Source organism: Calidris pugnax, unplaced genomic scaffold (assembly GCF_001431845.1).
Source record: "Calidris pugnax isolate Ruff unplaced genomic scaffold, ASM143184v1 scaffold41, whole genome shotgun sequence".
Taxonomy (NCBI): domain Eukaryota; kingdom Metazoa; phylum Chordata; class Aves; order Charadriiformes; family Scolopacidae; genus Calidris; species Calidris pugnax.
The window spans coordinates 6,359,511-6,380,116 of record NW_015094509.1 but is presented as its reverse complement, the minus strand read 5'-3'; the positions used below and the strand labels follow the sequence as shown (position 1 = coordinate 6,380,116).

Here is a 20,606-nt window from a genome sequence, read left to right as displayed (position 1 = left end):
TCTCACACCCCCCCCCCCCCAAAAAAAAAAGCTAAGTCCTCAAACTTTGGTAAAAATCTTAGATGAAAGTCTTTAAAATAAAGTTTGTGCAATTCCTTCAGCCAAGCAAGATATTCAAACACTGGATTTGCCTCCAGCTCTTCTCTGCCCAAATAAAGACGGGGATCCCTACTACAGCATTAAAGCTAGATCTTGATAAAACTAAAGAAACACTGTAGAGGACGTTCCATCAATCAAAATAAAATCAATTATTTTAAATGCCTTAACTCTTCCACGATCATCAAGATCTGCCAGAAATAACGTAACAGGAACCTTCAGGTGAACTTAATTCTTCAGCAGAAATGCAGATTAACCCAAACATTTACTACTCTGTATTTTCACTGCAGCATGGGATGATGCTCTATTAAAAAAAAAAATACTTCTGATCTACACAGCTGCCATTTCAGAGAAGATCGTCTAAACATGATTAATACCTACAAGTTCAAAATACTGTTGTGTGGTTTTGGTTTGGTTTTGTTTGAAATCAAGAGCTATTTCTGATTTCTAGTCAAATTTTGTATCTCTTCTTTTCATTTTTAATCCGTTCCATGTAGTTTTACTTTCCAGTCTGTCTAGGAATTGTCTGTAGCCCAACATATCAAGAAGCAACTGTTATCCGTGTGGATTTCTGAATGTTGTATGCTAGCTGCCATTTTCTGTAGCAGCATCTGTCAGAATTTGTACAGAATTGTAATGTTCTCCTAATCCATAGGCATGTCTCATATACCTAAAAAAAAAACAAACAACCAGTTAGAGAATTAGCATTCATTGTACCTAGAAGTATGTCATGCCAAATATTAACAGCACGGGAAGATAGCTTAAATAAATTCAAGTTTTAGCACAGAAAATATAAAGGTTCATTAAATAGGAGAGTATTAATAAAGACAGTTTTTAATTCTGGTGACTTCCAGGTACATATTAACATAAACTCTGAAGAGGGAAAAAAACGTTTCCTGCTGCATCTTATTTCACTACAGTGAATAATGAAATTTCACTATTATTTTGTAATTATCTAACAGGAAAAAATGACCTTGTAGCATTCTATAAAGCAGTGACTGAATCACACTTCAGACTGATTGTCAGCATTTGAAAAACTCTGATTACAATATCTTTAAACTAAATGTGTCAACAACAAACATAATTTCTAAGCTGCAAGATCATTCTTCGAGCAACTTTTCAACACCAGATACGTAACAGAAAATAAAAGAGCAGGTGAGAATCAAAGCTGAGCCCTCTGCTATAAATGCACTAATTTTAAGAAGGGATAAAACTACATACTTACACAAGTATTATTGGTTTGCCTGAATATTCTTCACCAACAACAATGGGAGGGGAATCCATTTGCACAACTTCAATAGGTGTTTGCAAAATGTGCGACAAAGCCCTTAGCTTTAAGCACAAAAACAATTCAATAACAGGATTAAATCCAACGTGGAGAAGACGACATGGCATTAAGTTTTAGCAGACATGAGTTCAGGCATAACATTTCAAATACCGTTAGAAAATGAACTTTATTAAAATAAGCAAAATTATTTTAACTTTTTAAACTTTAATTGAAAACAGCTTGCCTTAAATTAATCATTGTTTTGACGATACAACACAGGTAACATTGGGCTAGCTTCAGTAACTTGGTAACTACTCTTTCATAAAACAATAAATATGATAAACTACAATAAATATGTGTTTTCTCAAGCTGAAGTTCTGGCTTACATTACCAAAATCTAGCATTGCTCTGCTATAGTCAGATTTGCTACCATCTTAAGTCTGCATAATAAAATACTCTCCCCACTCCTACTGTCAGTCTTTCTAATGATATTTAGGACTACTGAATTCATTAACTTGCATCTTGTCAAACACATCAGAACACCAGCACCCCACCAGAAAAGCTACTAGTTTGGGAAAAGAATTCATAACTATAGGAGAAACTTCTTGATAAATGATTTATGACCATGTTCCCATATGCCTTCAGGTATTTTTTCTCAAGAAGCCCTTTTTTGAAGGTGTATTCACCCACTTGAGAATTTCACAAATAAAAATTACCAACACAATACTTACTTCCAGCTGACCACCCCATGCAGCTGTATTTGCTATATCATCACAGTATTTCTCAAATTCCTCTGTGGGGAAAGAAAAGACAACTTTTAGTACTTATCTTATTTGAGAAGTACTTCCGAAAATACAGATTGCACAATGAAGAACTAGAACCTGAAAAGTCCAAACACATTATACAGGAAAATATGTATGTTCACTGAAGAGAAGGAAAATAAAAGAAAAACACCAAAAGCCAAAATAATCCCCATTCCTCTTTTAGAAAGAAAAATTAAGATTGAAGACAGGAAGGAAAACAATTAAGGGAATAAAAAGAAGTACAGGTTTTAGTTTTAGACTTTTATTTAGGTTTATTTAAAACTTTTTAGTCATGCTTGTTAATAACAAGCAAATTGCTTACAGTTTTCTTCTTGTTAAGTCTTAGAGGGTGTTGCTTTGAAACTCTAAAAGAGAATGTGATAGCAAGTAGCATGCTTAGTTCTTATGTTACCTAGGTGTCAGGTATGGTTTTAATATCTTGTAATGGTATTTAGTTCAACTGTTGGGTTTGGTTTTCTGTGTTTGGTTTTATTTTTTTAAACTTCCAAATTAGCTGCCTTGGTTTTAACCTCTGAAGTATTTATTCCCAATAGCTCATCTGTTACTAGCCAAACAAACCTTTTGTGGATCACGTTCTACAGAAATCAAGCTTTCAAATTTATAAATTATAACCCTTCAGGCTTCTGAACCCTATGAATAGATTCTGATAAGGAAGGAACAGATTTTTCCAAAGACTGCTCAGAATTGTTTTTCATTCATTCCCCTTATAACAGACTTAAGAGACATAAGAAAACCACAGCTCCCTGATGCTCTGCAGAACTTCATTCAGTCTTCTCTGGGGGCACATTTAGTGCGTGACAATTATCTCTGTCAACATGGGAAAGACATCTCCTACTTCACAACAGCCCCCAGTCACCAAATGAAATCCAGAGCAATAACTATTACATGAATGTAGCAGTAAGTTTAAAAAAAATAAATAAATGTATAAAGTCATACGCATGATGTTCCAGACACACAGTAAGAAATAAATAAACTATGTATTGCTCAAGTATGAAGTACATAAATTCCATTTAATTGCATTTACTCAGCCTACACCATTGCTTCACACTAAATGACTTTCTATTTTTCAGACTATTTTGTTTATAAGGGCTTAAAAGGAGTAGTATAAACAGGGAAAATAAAGGGTATAATACAAAAAAGTATCTATGCAAACTATTATAAAAAAAGATTTGCTTGAATTTCACACACATTTTTAACAGCTTTCCTATGTAAATTGAAAACACCAATAGAAAAGTTGACAAAAAAACATCCCTAACTTGGCAAGCAATCTCTTTATAATACAACTTAAATCACATCCCAGAACATGATTACCATCTAGTAACCAGCATTTATTTTTTTTAATGGGGAATAATTTCTGCTAATTGCTTAAAAAAAAAATAAAATTACATAGATTCAGATGTACCAAGGTTCATAGCAGATCATAATTCTGTGTTCCATAAAACACAGCCAAACCAACAGAGCAACAAAGTTCAGGAACAAACGTTAGAGGGGATTCCAGTTCAGCTCTAACTGAGATGGAGAATGATCAGAAATAGTTACAACAGCTTCTAAAAACCTCTTAAGCTCCAAGTCTTACCTCTGCTATACATGTCTCCAGTATTAGGGTTTGTAAGAAACGGCAGGAAGTCATCAAAGTGACTTTGCATATACTTTGCTGTTTGGTTCCTCAGAGTTGCAACAGTCCAGGAATTCTGGCAATCCTTGAGCTGATCCTCGATAGCTCTGTACATGCAATGGCCATCCGAAGGGATCTGTTTAATCTCCAGGTGCCTTGCTGCCAACAGGGAGGCAAGTTTCTGACTTTCAAGATGTCTAGCACCCGTTAAATTTTCTATCTCAGCTTCAGCTATCCTTTCTTCTCTTTCTTTCTCCAAGGCAGCTTTTTTTTCCTTAGATTAAGCACACATAAAAATGACATCAAATGTTAAAATGTAAAGGCATCTTCACAGTTTTTGGCTTAGTGCTTGCTTGTAACTCTTTAAATGTTTTCACAGATATGAATGTACTGAGAAATGTTCTCTCGAATCAGCACTACCAAATCTTAGAGACCTCCTAGTCCGAAACTGTAGCAAAGGGTAAGTGAACAGTACATCCTAACTGCTTCTGACAACATTATGTGACAGGAGACACCTTAATTAGATCAACATGCAAAACAACACTTTACAACAAACACCAATACAAAGGCTATTAGCAGTGGTAATTTCTTCAGGATCACCTATTTCACCACATCTGCAAAGAACTCAAGGAGGAGAATTCTAATTAAACAACAGAAAATATTACTCTTTCATAACAAGTGAGAGATCCACCAGTTACGCATATGATTGCCTAAGGGAGCTTATGTCATGGAACTGAAAATCCCTCAGGCTAGGCACTATACATCATAAAAGACTGCTCCTAACCTAAAGGATAGATAAGAATGCATACAGGGAATACTAAAGGGGATGTAGTAAAATATAACATTAAAATAACTTTATAGAATGCTTCACAAGTTTACGCTTCAGTTAATAAGGGAATAAGAGTCAAAGTAAGCAAGCAAATAAAAAAGTAGGCAGTAAGAGAATGATCTTTTCATCTGCACACTTAAAATTCACCACAAATCAAGACCTGTCTGGTTTAGGCTACCACAATATAGGAAAACTAGACTAGAGAGTTTCTAGTTTGCCTAGACACATTGCGATAAATTAAGAACACCCTTTTATCATGCCTGGATCATGTAGCAGGGGATGGACTCTGCAATAAAGCATCGTTCCTCTGGCCCGGTATAAACATTCATGCAGGTACAATGAGAGTGTTAATCCATCGCAATTTAACAGATGAAACTTAACAAGACATAACACTAATAGCCTTGACACCAGGTACTGTTTCTTAACAACTCAGAAACTTACAAGCATTTTAACATTAACATTCCTTTGTTAAACGTGTGAAGTTCTACTACATGCGTATTTTCCATGTAGCATTTTACACTATTTAAATGCAATTATTTTATTCCTTTATTAATGTTCTTAGTCACATTATTTCAAAATCACTTCCTTTACAACATTTGTTTTTTCTGGTTCCCATCTCCTGATCTATTTTGATTCCCAGCTCATGGCTGAGGGTAAAAAAAAAAGTATGACTATAAAATGCTTACATATCTCTAGGTAGTAGCTTTACAGATTTTCAAGGCACCCAGTAGGTACAGCATCAATAATGAATTAGCCAGGTAATGTCCCCTGCAAAATTGTTTAACTTTGGTTATTACAGTTAAGTTTAAGCGAATATAACTTCAGTCAAATATTTGTAAAATTTTGAAAAGTTGTCATACCCTCCTCTTCTGTGCTTTTGATATTCGAGGAGGCTGAATTTGTTGCTCTGCTCCTTCAAGCTCTAAATTTGCAACCCCATCAGCTATCGAATCTGTCTAAAAAGAAAAAAAAGTCAAAACGTTCTTATTAATATAAATGATATCCTTAAACAGTTCTTCTGTTAAGCATCTCCTTAACAGTTTTAAGTTCTGTTCCTAGGTAATTGCAGGGTGTATTTATGAAGTTTAACCACAAAGATCTGTGTATAGCACAGAACCTGTCACAGCCAGAAGTATTTCACATCCCAAACCACTGTCACGCATTATATTACTTTTTCTGTAGTCTCCACAAAGAGACAGTTATGAACAGCACACCTCAAATTTAGTCTATGAAAGGGAAAGTTTTTCTCACCTTACCAGACAAATGAAGTACCCAAACAGCCATTATCAAGTTCTGTGACAATTAAAAGAAGAGAAGGCTCTGCTTTCCATACCAAAGCATAACCAGCAGGTGGAAAAGACAGGGAGTTGACTCTCCCCAAGAAAAATGACAAAGCTAACCCCATAATGGTATGAACTAGATGTCACCTTTGGAAGCATGGACATGTTTCAATCTGAATAAAAAAGTTGAGAATTGAAAGAAACCACACATCTCAAAACAAAATCCTCTCAATGCAAAGCTATGTCTAGGGCAAGAATTTTAGCTTGAAAAGCCCTCCATCGTAAAGTTTTGACACCTCATTTAGCAAAATAAAACAAACTCTTGAAATTAATCTAAGACACAGGTAAACAGAAGCATTATGTTTAATGCTCATGCATTAATCATCTGCTTAAGCATCCAATTAAGATATACTACAGATGATTGTTAATAGGGTCATAACTTGCAATTGAAAACTTTTTTTCTTTCCACAGGGATTCTCAGCAGACGCTTCTCAATCAGGTCTATTTCCCTAAAAAGTCATTCAGAAATGTTTTTACTCTCCAATTTCAAATGAAAGTACATTCTGCTTAAATCTTCGCTAGGTGACTAATCAGAAAACATTTAGTCCAGAAAGCATCAGGCAGACAGGGTTTTTGTTTGTTTCTTTACAAGATTTAAACAGCCAGAAGGCACCTGCTGTTAGGCGAACACTTCAGGAGAGGTATGAGCATGTAGCACTAGCTCCATTCACAGATTAACGCTATTGCAGCAATTTAGCCATAGGGTCTCTTCCCGTGTAGGCAGGAGGAAGTATATGAACAGGTCTACTTGCACAAACACTCCTTCAATTCAGGCACAGGATACAAATGAAGTTCTTTTCAATACTGGATACACAGAATTAAGTTTATGGATCGCAAATTCACTATGACAAGAGTTTCCAACACTCTATTTATAAAGTGCTAAAACACAGGTGAATTTTTGTATGTCACACAAGTAGCTAGTTTCCTCATTCCTGCAGCTAAATTTGACTAACGCCTAGCCTCTGTTGAAAATTAAGTGGTTTGCCATCAAACAACAAACTAGAAGCATTTAAATGTGGTTGCATTGCCAACATGGCAGAACAGCAGCATTTAAGAAGACAGTTCCCATCATCACAGAAAGTCTCTTATTACAAAAAGGTCTTGACAGAATTGCAAGACAAAACACACTGCATCAGTCAAATGCCTACTGATGGCCAACAATACTCTAGTAGTATACATAAGATAATTAGAATAAGAACATAACAGGAACCTAAAAAAAATATTTAAGATGATTGAGCTACTAACATAGCTAAGAGCAAAAACAAATACTGCTCAACAACAAACAAAACCCCAAAGCTATAATGCCCCTTCTAGCCATGCTCACCCACCATAACAGCTGAATGTTTCCAAAGATAAAAAGAGTTACTAATACTGCGAGGAAAACGAGAAATACTTTTAAGTGTTATTTCATTATAATTTCTAAGAGTTAAAGAAGCCCTAACAAGAATTGTATCCGCACAACTTCCACTAAAATTAAAGCACCTACCTTAGTCTGCTCAGGTAAAGCTTCCTTCAACTCCTTTAATTCTTCCTTGTGCTTCTGTTCAAGTTCTGCCTCTAGTTTGGCAACTTCATCAGCCAGCTGTTTTCGTCTCTTCTTATCATTCTTGGGAACAGCATTTTTCATGCCTTGAATTTTTGCTGTTAGAGAAGTAGCGTAACAAAACATTAGCTCTAATGATAATAGATACTCCACAGTCATTGCAGAAAAGAGAACTGCAAGTCATACAGAAAAAAAATGTACAAATATCAACATATCAGTATGTTTTAACAGTTTAACTGTGAGATTGCCTGTTACAATCACACTTTAAAGCAGCAATATTTTTCTTAAAAGAACGTGAATGTTGTATCCAAAGAACAGAAAAACTTGTGCAATGTTATCAACACAATAGATCTCAGCCTGTTGCCTTCAAAAAGATTATTGGGCATTGAGATCCCAAATCCTGTCACAGCAAAGATGTGTAAGTTGTTAATCACACAAGTAGCAAATGAAAAGTAAAAACAGAGATTACCTGTCCTTAAAGTAAAGCTTTTAAAAGCAAAACGGGCATTCAAGAACAAAAAACACAACTCTCAACTTGCTCAAATTCAGTAAGTACTTTTAGGCTGTAAGTTAAGGCTCCGTTTCTCAAACCACTGAATAGTTTGGTTAGAAAGGATGTCCGGAGGTCACCTCCTCCAACCTCCTGCTCAAAGCAGGGCTGAATTCAAAGCTACATCAGATTATTATTATTCAGATGATGGTGCAAATCCTCCAGCGATGGACATTCTGCAACATTTCTGAGCAGTTTTTTCCCAATGTTTGGCCATTCTTGACATGAAAATATTTTCTCCTTTTCCTCCCATGAGGATTTTTCTTGTTATCACTTTCAGTCATTGTCTCTCGTCCATTCTCTACACTTGACTTTGAAGAGTCTGGCTCCATCCAATAGGCAGAGGAAACTACAGCCAGGTTCCCCATAGTCTTGTCTTCTTCTCCAGGCTGGACAAACACAGTTTCCACAGCCTGTGCATGAACACACCCTGCTAGCTCTCATCACTTCTGTATTCACTGTTTCAGAGTCACAGCACCAATTATTTAACATTCTGCATTCATCATCTGTACATTTTCCTGTCCTTCACCCTTGACTGAAACAATTAAACTGAAGATTATGGTGATGATAATGGAACTTTTCAGAGGAGGCAGCAAGAATGCTCACACTGAAAAATTTACATTAAGCATTCAGCTCACAGATGAGTCAGCTGAGCTTGGCAGGCAGAAAAGCAGTTTAGTTCATAAAACTTAACATAATGGGGGAAAAGGAAATCCAGGACTTAGGAGGCACACATAGATACACAAGGAGAATATACAGGGGGCGGTGGAGACAAGGATCATCAACTGGAGGAGATGCTGGATTTTCAGACGCTGAAATGCACCTTCTGTTAATTCTTACAAATAAATGGCTTTGCCATCTGTCAAAGAGTTAATCACTGCACTTATCAGGAACGTATTTTTCAAGTAGGAAAACATGTGCCTATATGACACCTGCCTCTCCTAACTGGGAAGACTGCAGCTCTGTCTTCTGTATACCACTCCCATCTTTAGGTAGTGAAGGGCTGCAATTGGATACCCCCTTATCACATTCTCTAGGTGGAAAAGCCCTCTATTCCTCAGCCTCTAGCAATCAATGTGCCATGTGCTCCACCCACGTAACCATAATCCTTGATTTCTACCCCTCTTTTCAATTTCAACCAAATTTGAGGGAGGAAAAGGCATTTCAAAACAGAAGACTCCTACAGATATAGTGACTCTGCAGCCCAATAGTGTCTCCCCTCTTCTTTAACACTCTAACTGATAAAAGGCTGCAGATGGGCTTACTCCATTAGATACCAAAAAAGCCAAACAATGAAAAAGCTGTATCAATATACCAGAAATGAGGAAAGCTTGGCAAAAAGGTTACAATCAACTATAAAACTCACCTCAACAGAATCCAGCTAACAGAACTACTTAACTATGTTAACCTACTGTAACCAGGTAGGTAAATGTGGCTCATGAATAGTTCGCATGTAGCCCTGTAAAATCCCACAGCTCTTCTACTATAGATATATCACTCCAGCTGCACAGAGTCAGAGAATGGTCAGAGTTGGAAGGGACCTTAAAGACCGAGTTCCAACCCCCTGCCCTGGGCAGGGACACCTCCCACCAGACCAGGTTGCTCCAAGCCCCATCCAGCCTGGTCTTGAACCCCTCCAGGGATGGGGCAGCCACAGCTTCTCTGGGCAACCTGGGCCAGGCTCTCACCACCCTCATGAAGTTAATTTCACATCAGTTCACTTTGACCAAACACCTGCCTGGGCAGTAAGGACCATAATGCAGGCTTTTCAACCTAAAACGCCTTACGAAACCAGGCTTTCTCTGCCTTAAAAAAAAAAGCAGCAAAAAAACGTTAACAAAACGCTGATGGCCTAGCGTTACTTTACAGCTCCCAAGCCCTGTCAGGCTCCCGAGATTACAGCAAGGGGAGCTCCGCGGCCCGCACGCCTGCCCAGTGGGACACCCAGCAGCCAAGCCTGGCAACGACACCTCAGCCCAGACACAGCCTTGTCACTGCCGACAGCCTCCCTCCTTTCCCAAGGCCCCCCCCGCCCGCCGAGCTTCTCCCGCTGCCCTGAGGGGCTTCCAGCCAGGGGAAGGCCGAGAGCGGGAGGGAGGCCGAAGCCTCGCCGCCGCCTCCCCACAGGCTAAGGGCGGGCGGGACCCTTCCTCCCCCTTGCCCGCCTTTCGCCGGCGCCCCTCACCTTGCAGCTCCCGCTTCTCCTTGCGCTTCCTCCCCCTTGCCCGCCTTTCGCCGGCGCCCCTCACCTTGCAGCTCCCGCTTCTCCTTGCGCTGCCGCTTCACCAGCTGCTGCAGCGGCCCGTCGGCACCCGCCTCATCTTCCCCGGAGCCCTCCATGAGGGAGCCCGCAGCACCACCCACCCCCTCCCCGCCCCGGGCGCCGGCGGGACTCCCTCACACCGCGGCTGAGGCGGCGGCGCGTGACCCCCGACCCCGGCGCGAGGCGGGCGCTGAGCCCGCGCTTCCGGCAGCGCCGCCCCGCCCCTCCCACCGCCAGCAGCCGCCGTGAGGGGACGAGCGGCCCGGCCCTTCACAGAATCACAGAATCTTCTAGGTTGGAAGGGACCTTAAAGATCATCTTGTCCAGCCGTCAACCTAATTTTGACAAAAATAGTCACCCACACAACAAACAAGGAGCATCATCCCTAAACCATACCTCCAAGCACTACATCAACCCGTCTTTTGAACACTTCCCTTTCCGTCCCCTTCCACCCCACATCTTCTCCCTTCCCTCCCCGTGGAGCTCCTGTGTGTGTGTATGTGCTGCCGGTTGGCCAAGAAAGCCACCAGCATCCTGGCCAGTGTCAGGAACAGCGTGGCGAGTAGGGCCCAAGAGGTGATTGTCCCCCTGTACTCGGCACTGGTGAGGCCTCACCTTGAGTACTGTGTCCAGTTTTGGGCCCCCTACCATAAAAAAGACATTGAGGTGCTGGAGCGGGTCCAGAGACGGGCGACAAAGATGGTGAGGGGTCTGGAGAATAAGTCTGATGAGGAGAGGCTGAGGGAGCTGGGGTTATTCAGCCTGGAGAAGAGGAGGCTGAGGGGAGGCCTTATTGCTCTCTCCAACTCCCTGAAAGGAGGGTGTAGAGAGGTGGGGGTCGGTGTCTTTTCTCAAGTCACAGGCGACAGGACAAGAGGAAATGGCCTCAAGTTACGCCAGGGGAGGTTCAGGCTGGATATTAGGAAAAATTTTTTCACTGAAAGGGTTCTCAGCCATTGGAATGGGCTGCCCAGGGAGGTGGTTGAGGCACCATCCCTGGAGGTGTTCAAAAGACGGGTTGATGTAGTGCTTGGAGGTATGGTTTAGGGATGATGCTCCTTGTTTGTTGTGTGGGGGTCTATTTTTGTCAGTTAGGGTGACGGTTGGACAAGATGATCTTTAAGGTCCCTTCCAACCTAGAAGATTCTGTGATTGTCCGTGTCTTCCCGCCCAGCGGCGGGGCCTGCGCGGACCCGTCTTCACTAAGGAAAAACCGGCAGGTTCAGCTGGACCAGAGGTAAATCCTATTAAATAGGAAGGCTGGGGGTGAGAAAAGGATTGATTGGGTTCTCCAGGAAGTGCTGTGACAGGACAAGGGGTAGCGGTTTTGCATTGGAAAAGGGGAGATTTAGATTAGATACCAGAAAGAAATTCTTTCCTGTGAGGGTGGTGAGACACTGGAACAGGTTGCCCAGGGAAGCTGTGGCTGCCCCATCCCTGGAGGGGTTCAAGGCCAGGCTGGATGGGGCTTGGAGCAACCTGGGCTGGTGGGAAGTGTCCCTCCCACCAGAGGGTTGGAACTTGACGACCTTTAAGGTCCCTTCCAACCTAAACCATTCTACGATTCACATGATTTATCACATTGAGGGAAAAAATTAATAATTACTCAACCTATTCACTTTTGTGCAAAATGCACTGTGCAAGTTTGGTGTTTTTTTGTTTTTTTTTTATTACTTGAAGTTAAAAAAAAATACCCAGAAAGACTCACGATTTTCCAGGTTGTGGTTTGGGTCTCCTCACCACTGTGAAATTGTCTCATAAACGGTTATATTTTTATGATGGTGAAATCCAGACTTCCTTCCCAGTTGGAGTCAAATTCCCACCTCAAAAGTGGGAACTACCAAATCCTTGCTGCATGCTGGTGTGCACCGAGATGCTTTTCTGCCCAGTGCAGACTCCAACGTTATTTTGTGGCATGTTCCACTTCATCTGGGCAAAACATAATTGATAAAACTTTAAAATTTGAATTGGGTTTAAAATTATTCAAATTGAGCAAAACCCTTGGTATTGGGAACGGTAAGTGCTTAAGTGTTATGGCATTGCTATTACTTTTTTATATTCTTATCAACAGATCCTCTACAAGAAGTGCAGTGTAAAGTTCAAAGAAAGGAAACAGATCTAAAGCAGAACCGTGAGCTGATGGATCAGACTCCTTCACTGCACAAAACCATCCAATTTTTAGACACACCCCCCCTTTAGAATTCTGTTGAAATGTAAATAATTTTCAGATTTGTATATCTGTACCTGGATATATGATACATTTTACCTTTGCCTCCACTTGATTTTTCCAGCCTGTGGGAATAAAACCACAGACCAGCTAGGAAAAAAAAAGAGCCTCATCCAAAAGGAATGAAGGGTGGAGTGGCCTTTAGCTAGGAAAATAGGTTAACACTGGAAATTACAAGGGTGGCCCTGTAAATATTTTTGTGTACCACCAGCAAATCCCTAGTAGTATACAGAAATATTTATTTCTAATATTCTACAAGGAGAAATCCGAGTTAGATTTGCCTTGGCTAATGTATGCATGTGCTCTATATCAGTTTGTCAATGATGTGTGTTTGTCCCCACATGTAAGTATATATGAGTATGCCAACATTTAACATGTGTTCTTAAAATGCTCTATATTGAAAAATTAATAAAAACTCTTTTATACCTGCTGCATTTTAGTTTCTTTTAGAACTTTATAAAATGACAGCAAAAACCCACCCTATTGTCTTTTTACAATAACGTGACACTGTAATTGGATGTTCAGACATATGACCCAATCCCAAACTCAAAGTTACACAGGACTGGAGATTTTAGGAAATTTTAGAGAACAGTGGCTCCAGGGGCCCTGCCTGTCCCTGCCCTCTTGCCCCAGGACCCCTGGCTCCTCAGGGGCCTCTTGACCTGCCAGCTCATCAGGACCATGTACATCACGATCACGTACATGCGGTTTTTCCCCTCCAAATTTTGGGTGTTTTTCCTCTCTGACAACAAAACTCTTAAAGAAAGCCTTACTGCGTATAAGCTCAGCTTGCCTAATTATGATTCCTGGGGAGAAAAAGGGGTTTAACAGGCAAGGTCATAATAAAATACAATGCTTAGAAGCTGAAATGAAAAGGGAAAAAAAAAAAAAAAAAGACGACTGAAATCTGAGGTAACTCACCGTGAAGTGCTTTATTGAGGATGTGGTAGGTTCACTGTCATGCAAGTCTTTAAATCAAGACTGAATGCCTTCCTCTTTTCTATGGATGGGCAGTAGCTCAGCTGTAAGTTATAGGCTCCACGCAAGCAACGTTCTCCGACGTCTCAGAATTCCAAGTCAGACTGCATTACCATAACAGCCCTTTCTGGTATTAAAATGTATGACTTCATTAATCTGTCTTGTAGGAATTTGAACCTCCCATTGGAATCAAGGTTAGCTGTAAAAAGCACTGTACTAAGCGCAGTCTGGGTCTTACACATTGCCAAAATTGACATTTTCAGAATTAAGGGGCACTTTGGAAATGTGAGTGAATATTGCCAGGTTTGTCACTGAAGTCAATGACTGAGGGTTACCTTTGATAACGGCTGACTTGGACGTTGAATTAACCAGCCGTCATGTTCTTTTTGTTTCATATTTCTTTTCTGGGGAGGAAATCATCAATGGCTATTTAAAGTATTACACTTTGACATGCTTTCTAGTATCTTTCTCCCCGTGGTTTCCCACTGCTCAGTAAGCATGCTGAAAATCAGGATGCTTGTTCATTGGTATTTTGTAAGTCAGGGTACGACCTCTGGTACTTCTGTCACTCTCTAAAAACCAGACTTGTGTTTCTTCAGTTGCAAAACTAATAAGCTAAGGCTGTCTAGCAGACAATTTGCAAGACAGCAGTAAAGAATATACAAATCTTACTTCAGCTAAATGGTATAAAATGTTGGCCAAGCAAAGAAGGTGTCTTACTACTTTTAGGTAAGTGTGTATCTATCTCATTTCCCTTCATTATCTCCAAGATGTTTCTTGCTGAGCAATAAAGTGAACTACAGACCAGCTGTTGCCCTACACAAAACTCTTTTAATGTGGTTCTGTTGTTTCACTGAGGTTTTGTTGAGAGTTTTCTGATTTATGTACTACACGAGCAGTCCGTCTGGGTCACTTATCTCAGATATTGAAGCAAAAGTAGTTAAACTTTCCTTTACTCATCGTCAAAATCGGCTGGTAGTAAGATTTGCAATTATTCTACATGAATTAAGGAGTATACATGACCTTGCAATGAAGCCTCCATGAGGATCAATGTAGCACATTCTATTTAGAATCACAGAATGGTTCAGGTTGGAAGGGACCTTAAAGATCATCCAGTTCCAACCCCCTGCCCAGGGCAGGGACACCTCCCACCAGACCAGGTTGCTCCAAGCCCCATCCAGCCTGGCCTTGAACCCCTCCAGGGATGGGGCAGCCACAGCTTCTCTGGGCAACCTGTTCCAGTGTCTCACCACCCTCACAGGAAAAAATTTCTTTCTGGTATCCAGTTTGGCACCTAAAATCTCTTAGCGTGGTCTATGTGCTATATATTGTTTTCTGAAAATTTACATATATCTGTAAACGAACTAGCTAAGCTTTTCCTGATGTTAGTTGAAGTTTGCTGGAAACGGTGCTAACAGATTTTCACAGCAGGAGATCTGCAGCTCAGATCCCTCGTCTGTGAAACCGTTTTCTAATAATTTTTCAACACGAATCCGACAAGCCCTCAGGACCTAATGCAAATCCAATTACTTGACAAAATCTGTAGTCAGCCATATTTATCAGTTAAACAAAACAGTGGGGTTTATTTCTGGATTTGACATTTTGGAGCTCCCAAAGCCCGGTGTATTTACCTTTTTCTATTTGAATCGCCAGGAGGTGTAAAAAGAACCTCAGGTCTCTGTTAATGCAAACGGATTGAGGGTGGCTCGTTATTCAGAGTTCTCTTACGAGGGCTGGGATGCAGAGACACCCTGGCTGTTACCTGGAGACCTCCTTGATTTCTGCTCCTGAGAAATCTGTTAGTGGCAGCCCAATTTTGCCAGCCTCTGTAAACGCACTGTGAGCTTTGTAGTGTGTTGCTTTCTTAAATCTCTGCAGCTGGAATGGTGAGATTTCATAAAAAACCCAGGGGTCGGGATTTCGAAGCAGTTTTCTTGGCTTTGTGACTGAGAGATGTGACCTGTGTTTGACAAGAGGTGACCTGAATGCATCCTAAATGCTCAAAAACAATAAGGGAAAAAGAAAAAGCCCAGCTCCAGCCCTTCACACTGCTTTTCAGTAGAAAAATGTTAAAAAAAAAAAAAAAAGGACACTTGGGATTTCCAGTACTTAAGTACAGTCACTTAATGCATTCAGCAGAGACTGTCAATCAAGTTTCACAGGGTTAGTCCCGAATGTCATCACGTTTTGCTGGTGCAGTCTTGGCAAGAATCTTGGCCAATAATCCACGCTCTGCTAAACCCCTTGAAGCTGCTGTCATTTTCACTATGGTCTTTATTTACTTTCCAGACTGAGGAGTTGCCAACTGTAGCTAGTGTTGTTGCTATAAAGCAATGAAAGAGAGTGTCGTGTGCTAAGCAGACTTTTTTTTTTGCCAGGTAATCTTCCCATATCTTATGATAATGAAAGAGAAGAAGAGAGACCTTAGGTACTCCTTAAACTGCTAAAAAGTCTAGCAGTTTATAGAATCTCAGAGACTCTCCAAGTAGCATTCAATAGTAAGCATTCCAGCTAAAATTGTGTTTTATTTGTACATAGACTTCAAGACAAATATATGGCTAAAAACTTGTACTGTGATTCATGCAATACGATTTTTCATATCAATGAACTCCAGTTACACCGTAGGCCACACCATTGGTGTCCAGCATGGTCTGGCCTAAGCTGGTTAATTCTCTCCATCCTTACCACAACTCAGCCAAAAATACCTGTCCACATCAGACAATCTGCTGATGTCCTTGAGCAGGGAACCTACACACGCGTGCATACTGGACAGCAATGGGGGGGTTCAAGAGTAAACCTGCTGGGTGACAATCCCAAATGTGTCAAATCCCTCCTGTTATACAGACCCCCACACGTTTAGATCTGTAAGTAGGACCTTGATCTACAATGCTGTGCAAAGAACGAGGAGGAAGCTTTTGCCCTACTCGTTTCATGTTTGACCACAAAAATGAGGAAGTCACCAAAACAGATCCTTAATTACAGAATCACAGAATCACAGAATGGTTAGAGTTGGAAGGGACCTTAAAGATCATCAAGTTCCAACCCCTCCGTTATATTATGTTAAGCATCAGTGCCCACATGAAGCATCAGCACCCTATGAATCAATACTAGCATTTCCTTGAGCTCAGTGTTGGCCCAGAAGTGAACAACTGGAATGAAAATCAACCATAATCCAAGTATTTCAGTCAGAAAGATCTGTTTACATGGTTCTTTGAAAAGCCTTTATCTCTATGAATTTTCTATTCTTGGCCAGCTTTAGATTTTCCATACACCAGTGTTGTGCTTAGTGCAAGGGGGAACCTCCTGACAGCTTTTCTGTTCTGCAAACTCTGTGATGTTATTCCTATAGTGAATTCTGGACTAAAACTGCAGTGTTGTATTTCTGTGGATGCTGTGCCTGAGCACACAGTTTTGCCTGCAGGTCCTGAGGCACACACACGTTCAACCAGGGACCTAGTAAAGCACAGAGCCTGCTGTGGAGGGTGCCTGGGAGTCTGGAGTATGGGGTCAGGAATATGGGAACCATACCTGCTGAGTCCTTAGCTGCTTTTTCCCCTTGTCTTGTTCTCTGGTGAATAAGAAGCTGATTGAAGCAACCAGTTGTTTCTCATATAGTGTAGTGGTATCAGAGGGAAAAAACTTCCAGTCATAACTGACCTGATTTGAATGGGTAATTTAAATGATAAATATAGAATGTTTTCCACTTTTTCCATGCAGATCAAAACACTCTATGAAAATTAACCATAGTGGAGACTTTTTGACTATTCGGTTTCCAGGGACAGTCCACAGTTGCTTTAGTGATGAGTGGGAGTTTAAGATGCTCAGCAAGATAGCTAACTTCTCGCTGCTGTGCTGTGATGGGGAGAGGAGGTTGTTGGCTGAGTGCGATGCAGCTGCCTTACAGAGGTGACAACACAAATGTTCATAATGATCTAAACCAGGAAATAGTAAAAAAAAAACCAACAAACCAACCAACCAACCAACCTAGTTGGAACTTCAGGTGAATTTCAGTGATCCAGAAGCACATAGTTGATTTTGGACCCTGAACAATTTGATGGGATAAAGAAACAACTATTAGCTAATTAGCTATGATATCAGACACACCTTTAGGATGGAGATGGCGGACAGTACAATTACCAGAAAATTTTTATTCTCAGATTCACTTTTTTTTTTTTCTTTTCCAAGTTGCTTGTCAGCATGCAGGATGACATCAGCAGCCCTGGCAGTGCTCCAGGTGGGTACAACTGGTCCCACAGGTTGGTGGAGCACGGTCTGGCCAGGGATGAAGCACCCATCCTCTGATCCCAGCACTGCCGCTGGGCTGCTGTCACCCTCCCCAGGGCTGAGTACTAGAGCCCACCTCGAGAGGAAGGAAGGTCCAGAGCTACTACCAAAAAGGCAACAAGGAACTGGAGAAGGCATGTTTGACAAAGGGTGGAGAATATGGGGGACGGACTTTTTAATAGGGCTCGTTGCAATAGGACAAGGGGTAATGGTTTTAAAGTAAAAGAGGGTAGATTCAGACTAGATATAAGGAAGAACTGTTTGACAATGAGGGTGGTGAAACACTGGCACAGGTTGCCCAGAGAAGTGGTAGATGCCTTATTCCTGGAAACATTCAAGGTCAGGTTGGATGGGGCTCTAAGGAACCTGATCTAGTTGAAGATGTCCCTACTCATTGCAGGGGGTTGGACCAGATGACCATTAAAGATCCCTTCCAATCCGAGCCATTCTATTATTCTGTTCTATGAATTTTAAAATAGGGGATGGACAGTGGGGCTAGGACTAGTCAGAGAAGGAGAAAGGGAATCACTGATCCCTATCACAGACAGGTGGAGCTGGGAGATAGCTCTGGCAGGAAGCGAGGCTGCGAGAGAAAAGTGGGACAATCTGAGTGAGAAGCCAGAGAGAATCAAGGAATCGTGCATGTGGAGGTCAAAAGCAAGAGGTAAACCAGGGTAGGGACCTGGAGTGGAAAAACATGAGCACTGGGGCAGGGAAATGGTTAAAAGAGATGAACAAAACAGATGGACGAACTCCAAAACTCCGCAGTGGAATCCCAAAGCGAGTGGGCCGCACAAATATTCTGACTGACACGCAGAGACATTGCTGCACACACTCCAAAGAAAACTGTCACCCTACGTTCAACATTTGCAAACAAAGAGCTGATTAAATAGTTGATCGAGTTTGGCAACAGATTTTTGTTTGCTCTTGCAGCCTGTTGGAGCAAACACCCTCTACGTGGAATGATTTATGACTGAATTATGGAGAGGATGAGATGGAGTAAGACAACAAATGATTAGACAACGAGCACAATTTAGTTATTTGAAAAGGTGCGGAACGTATGGAGGATACAGCGCAGGGTAAACCAAGAGAATAGGTCAAAGGACTCATAAAGCTGCACGTTACAACTATGGGGCTGCAACTACAAAAGCACTTCTTCAAACATTTCCAACCAGTGTTGGTACATAACATCAGCCATCTTTCAGTCCTCCTCTCAAACTGTTTTCGTGAAATTTTATCTCCAGATTTATAGAACCTATTAATAAGCACCTGCGAGAAGTCTCTATACCTGTGCTGTGCATCATGCAGGACCAAAAAAAAGAAAATCCAGCAGTTTCCCCCAAACCAAAGCAATCCATAAACAAAGCCGATGTGTACTTCCATTCCTCTTATTAAACATTTCACAAAAATCCTTTTCTGTACTTATAAGAACATGATACAGAACAACTGACGTTATTCCTTCCAGGTCTGGTTTGGGGATTTTCTGGAGTAGGAAAGATGCTTTTAGGGCTTGAATCTGTGGCAGAACTGAATTTTCCATTTCCTTGGAAATCCTAAATTGGTGCCTTTGAACTCCAAAACTTCTCAATTTCCATCGACTCGCCCTCAAAACTGTTGGAGAATTGCATTTGTTCTTTTCTGTTGTCTCTTCTAGTAATATTCCCAGAGATGGTGCCATGTCTGATCACTGTCAGATGCTAAGGACATATCAGAGAACCCAGATATTATAAATTTCATACAGAAGCTTTTGATTGTTTTGGGTTTTTTTTGTGTGATCTGTAATAGCATACCAAAGACCTCAAATGGTACAGCAGGTCATCTGGGAGGGGTTGTGGAAGGAAGGCAGAGCTGGAATTATAATTGCTGCCTGCAGGAAATAACAGTAGTGGAAGCTATCCATACTGCTGTGTGCACATTAAATAGGAGCGTGATGTAAGGTCTTCCAGCTCTGCAGGGGGAGAGCAAAATATTATCATTTAAGTGAGTAACCTGACAGCAAGATCACAAGAAAATTGTGATCAACAACTAAGCCTCTTGGTTTTTGCCCAGATAAAAAGATGGCAGGAATCATGTTTCATGCATTATGTGCTGAATAACAACGTGCAAAGACTCCATCTTTATTAGCTCTTCATTTGGAAAACTACTTATAAAGATGCTGCAGTAGCATTAAGTACACTCATTTCATTGCACCTTTTTCAATTGCATGGATCTTAAAACTCGTTTGTAGTACCACTAAAGGGATTTTTTTCCATTCAGTTCTTACCTTAGTTGCATCTTTCTCCTTGTTATGCATCCTGCATCTTTTCCTGACAATCAAAAGATATGTCAATTGATAAGTAGCTCATGGCTCTGCTTTGACCTTTCCCAGAAGAATATAGGGTTTTGTACCAAAAAGCTGTAAATTATTCTTCTGCAGAAGATCATAATACTATTGGCATGATTCTCCCATCTTTTCCATCAATGGGAGCATAATGTGTGTTTTCACTTTTCCATTTTCAATCTGTACTGATAAGATCTAGAGACACACACACAAAAAAGCTGTTATTATAGTGGGAAATTCAGCTTTCTAGTAGCTGGAGTCCCTCCAGGCTCCTAATTTGTCTGGTTTCTCATTGCTACTGTGTTTTGCCATTAATTACAATTTCCTCTTTATTGTTGGCTGTGATTAGACTAGCTGTTGCCACCCTTGCATCACATGCTGAGAGATACACAATAGGACTCTGTATCTGTAAAACTAAATTATCTCATGATGAAAAGAATCAGTTAAACAGGTTCTGCAGATACAACCAA

The 20,606-nt window shown here is 40.9% G+C and overlaps 1 protein-coding gene across 3 annotated transcripts in view; it reads right to left on the bottom strand.

The window, feature by feature from the left end:
• Positions 1-10,440, bottom strand: part of OTUD6B (OTU domain containing 6B) — a 12,317-nt gene extending 1,877 nt beyond the window's left edge. Inside the window, exons 1-7 of one of the 3 annotated variants that reach the window (XR_001414469.1) lie at positions 10,314-10,412; positions 7,458-7,612; positions 5,492-5,587; positions 3,764-4,076; positions 2,095-2,156; positions 1,322-1,428; positions 9-766 (exon numbers count right to left, since the gene is read on the bottom strand). Coding sequence is in view for 2 of the 3 variants with exons in the window: in XM_014965650.1 (XP_014821136.1) it covers positions 682-766; positions 1,322-1,428; positions 2,095-2,156; positions 3,764-4,076; positions 5,492-5,587; positions 7,458-7,612; positions 10,314-10,404 (909 nt within the window). In the remaining variant the exon portion in view is untranslated. Of the gene's footprint in view, positions 1-8; positions 767-1,321; positions 1,429-2,094; positions 2,157-3,763; positions 4,077-5,491; positions 5,588-7,457; positions 7,613-10,249; positions 10,271-10,313 lie in introns of those variants that run through there. The other 2 variants (XM_014965650.1, XM_014965651.1) reach the window with 2 other exon arrangements.
• Positions 10,441-20,606: the final 10,166 nt, after the last annotated feature.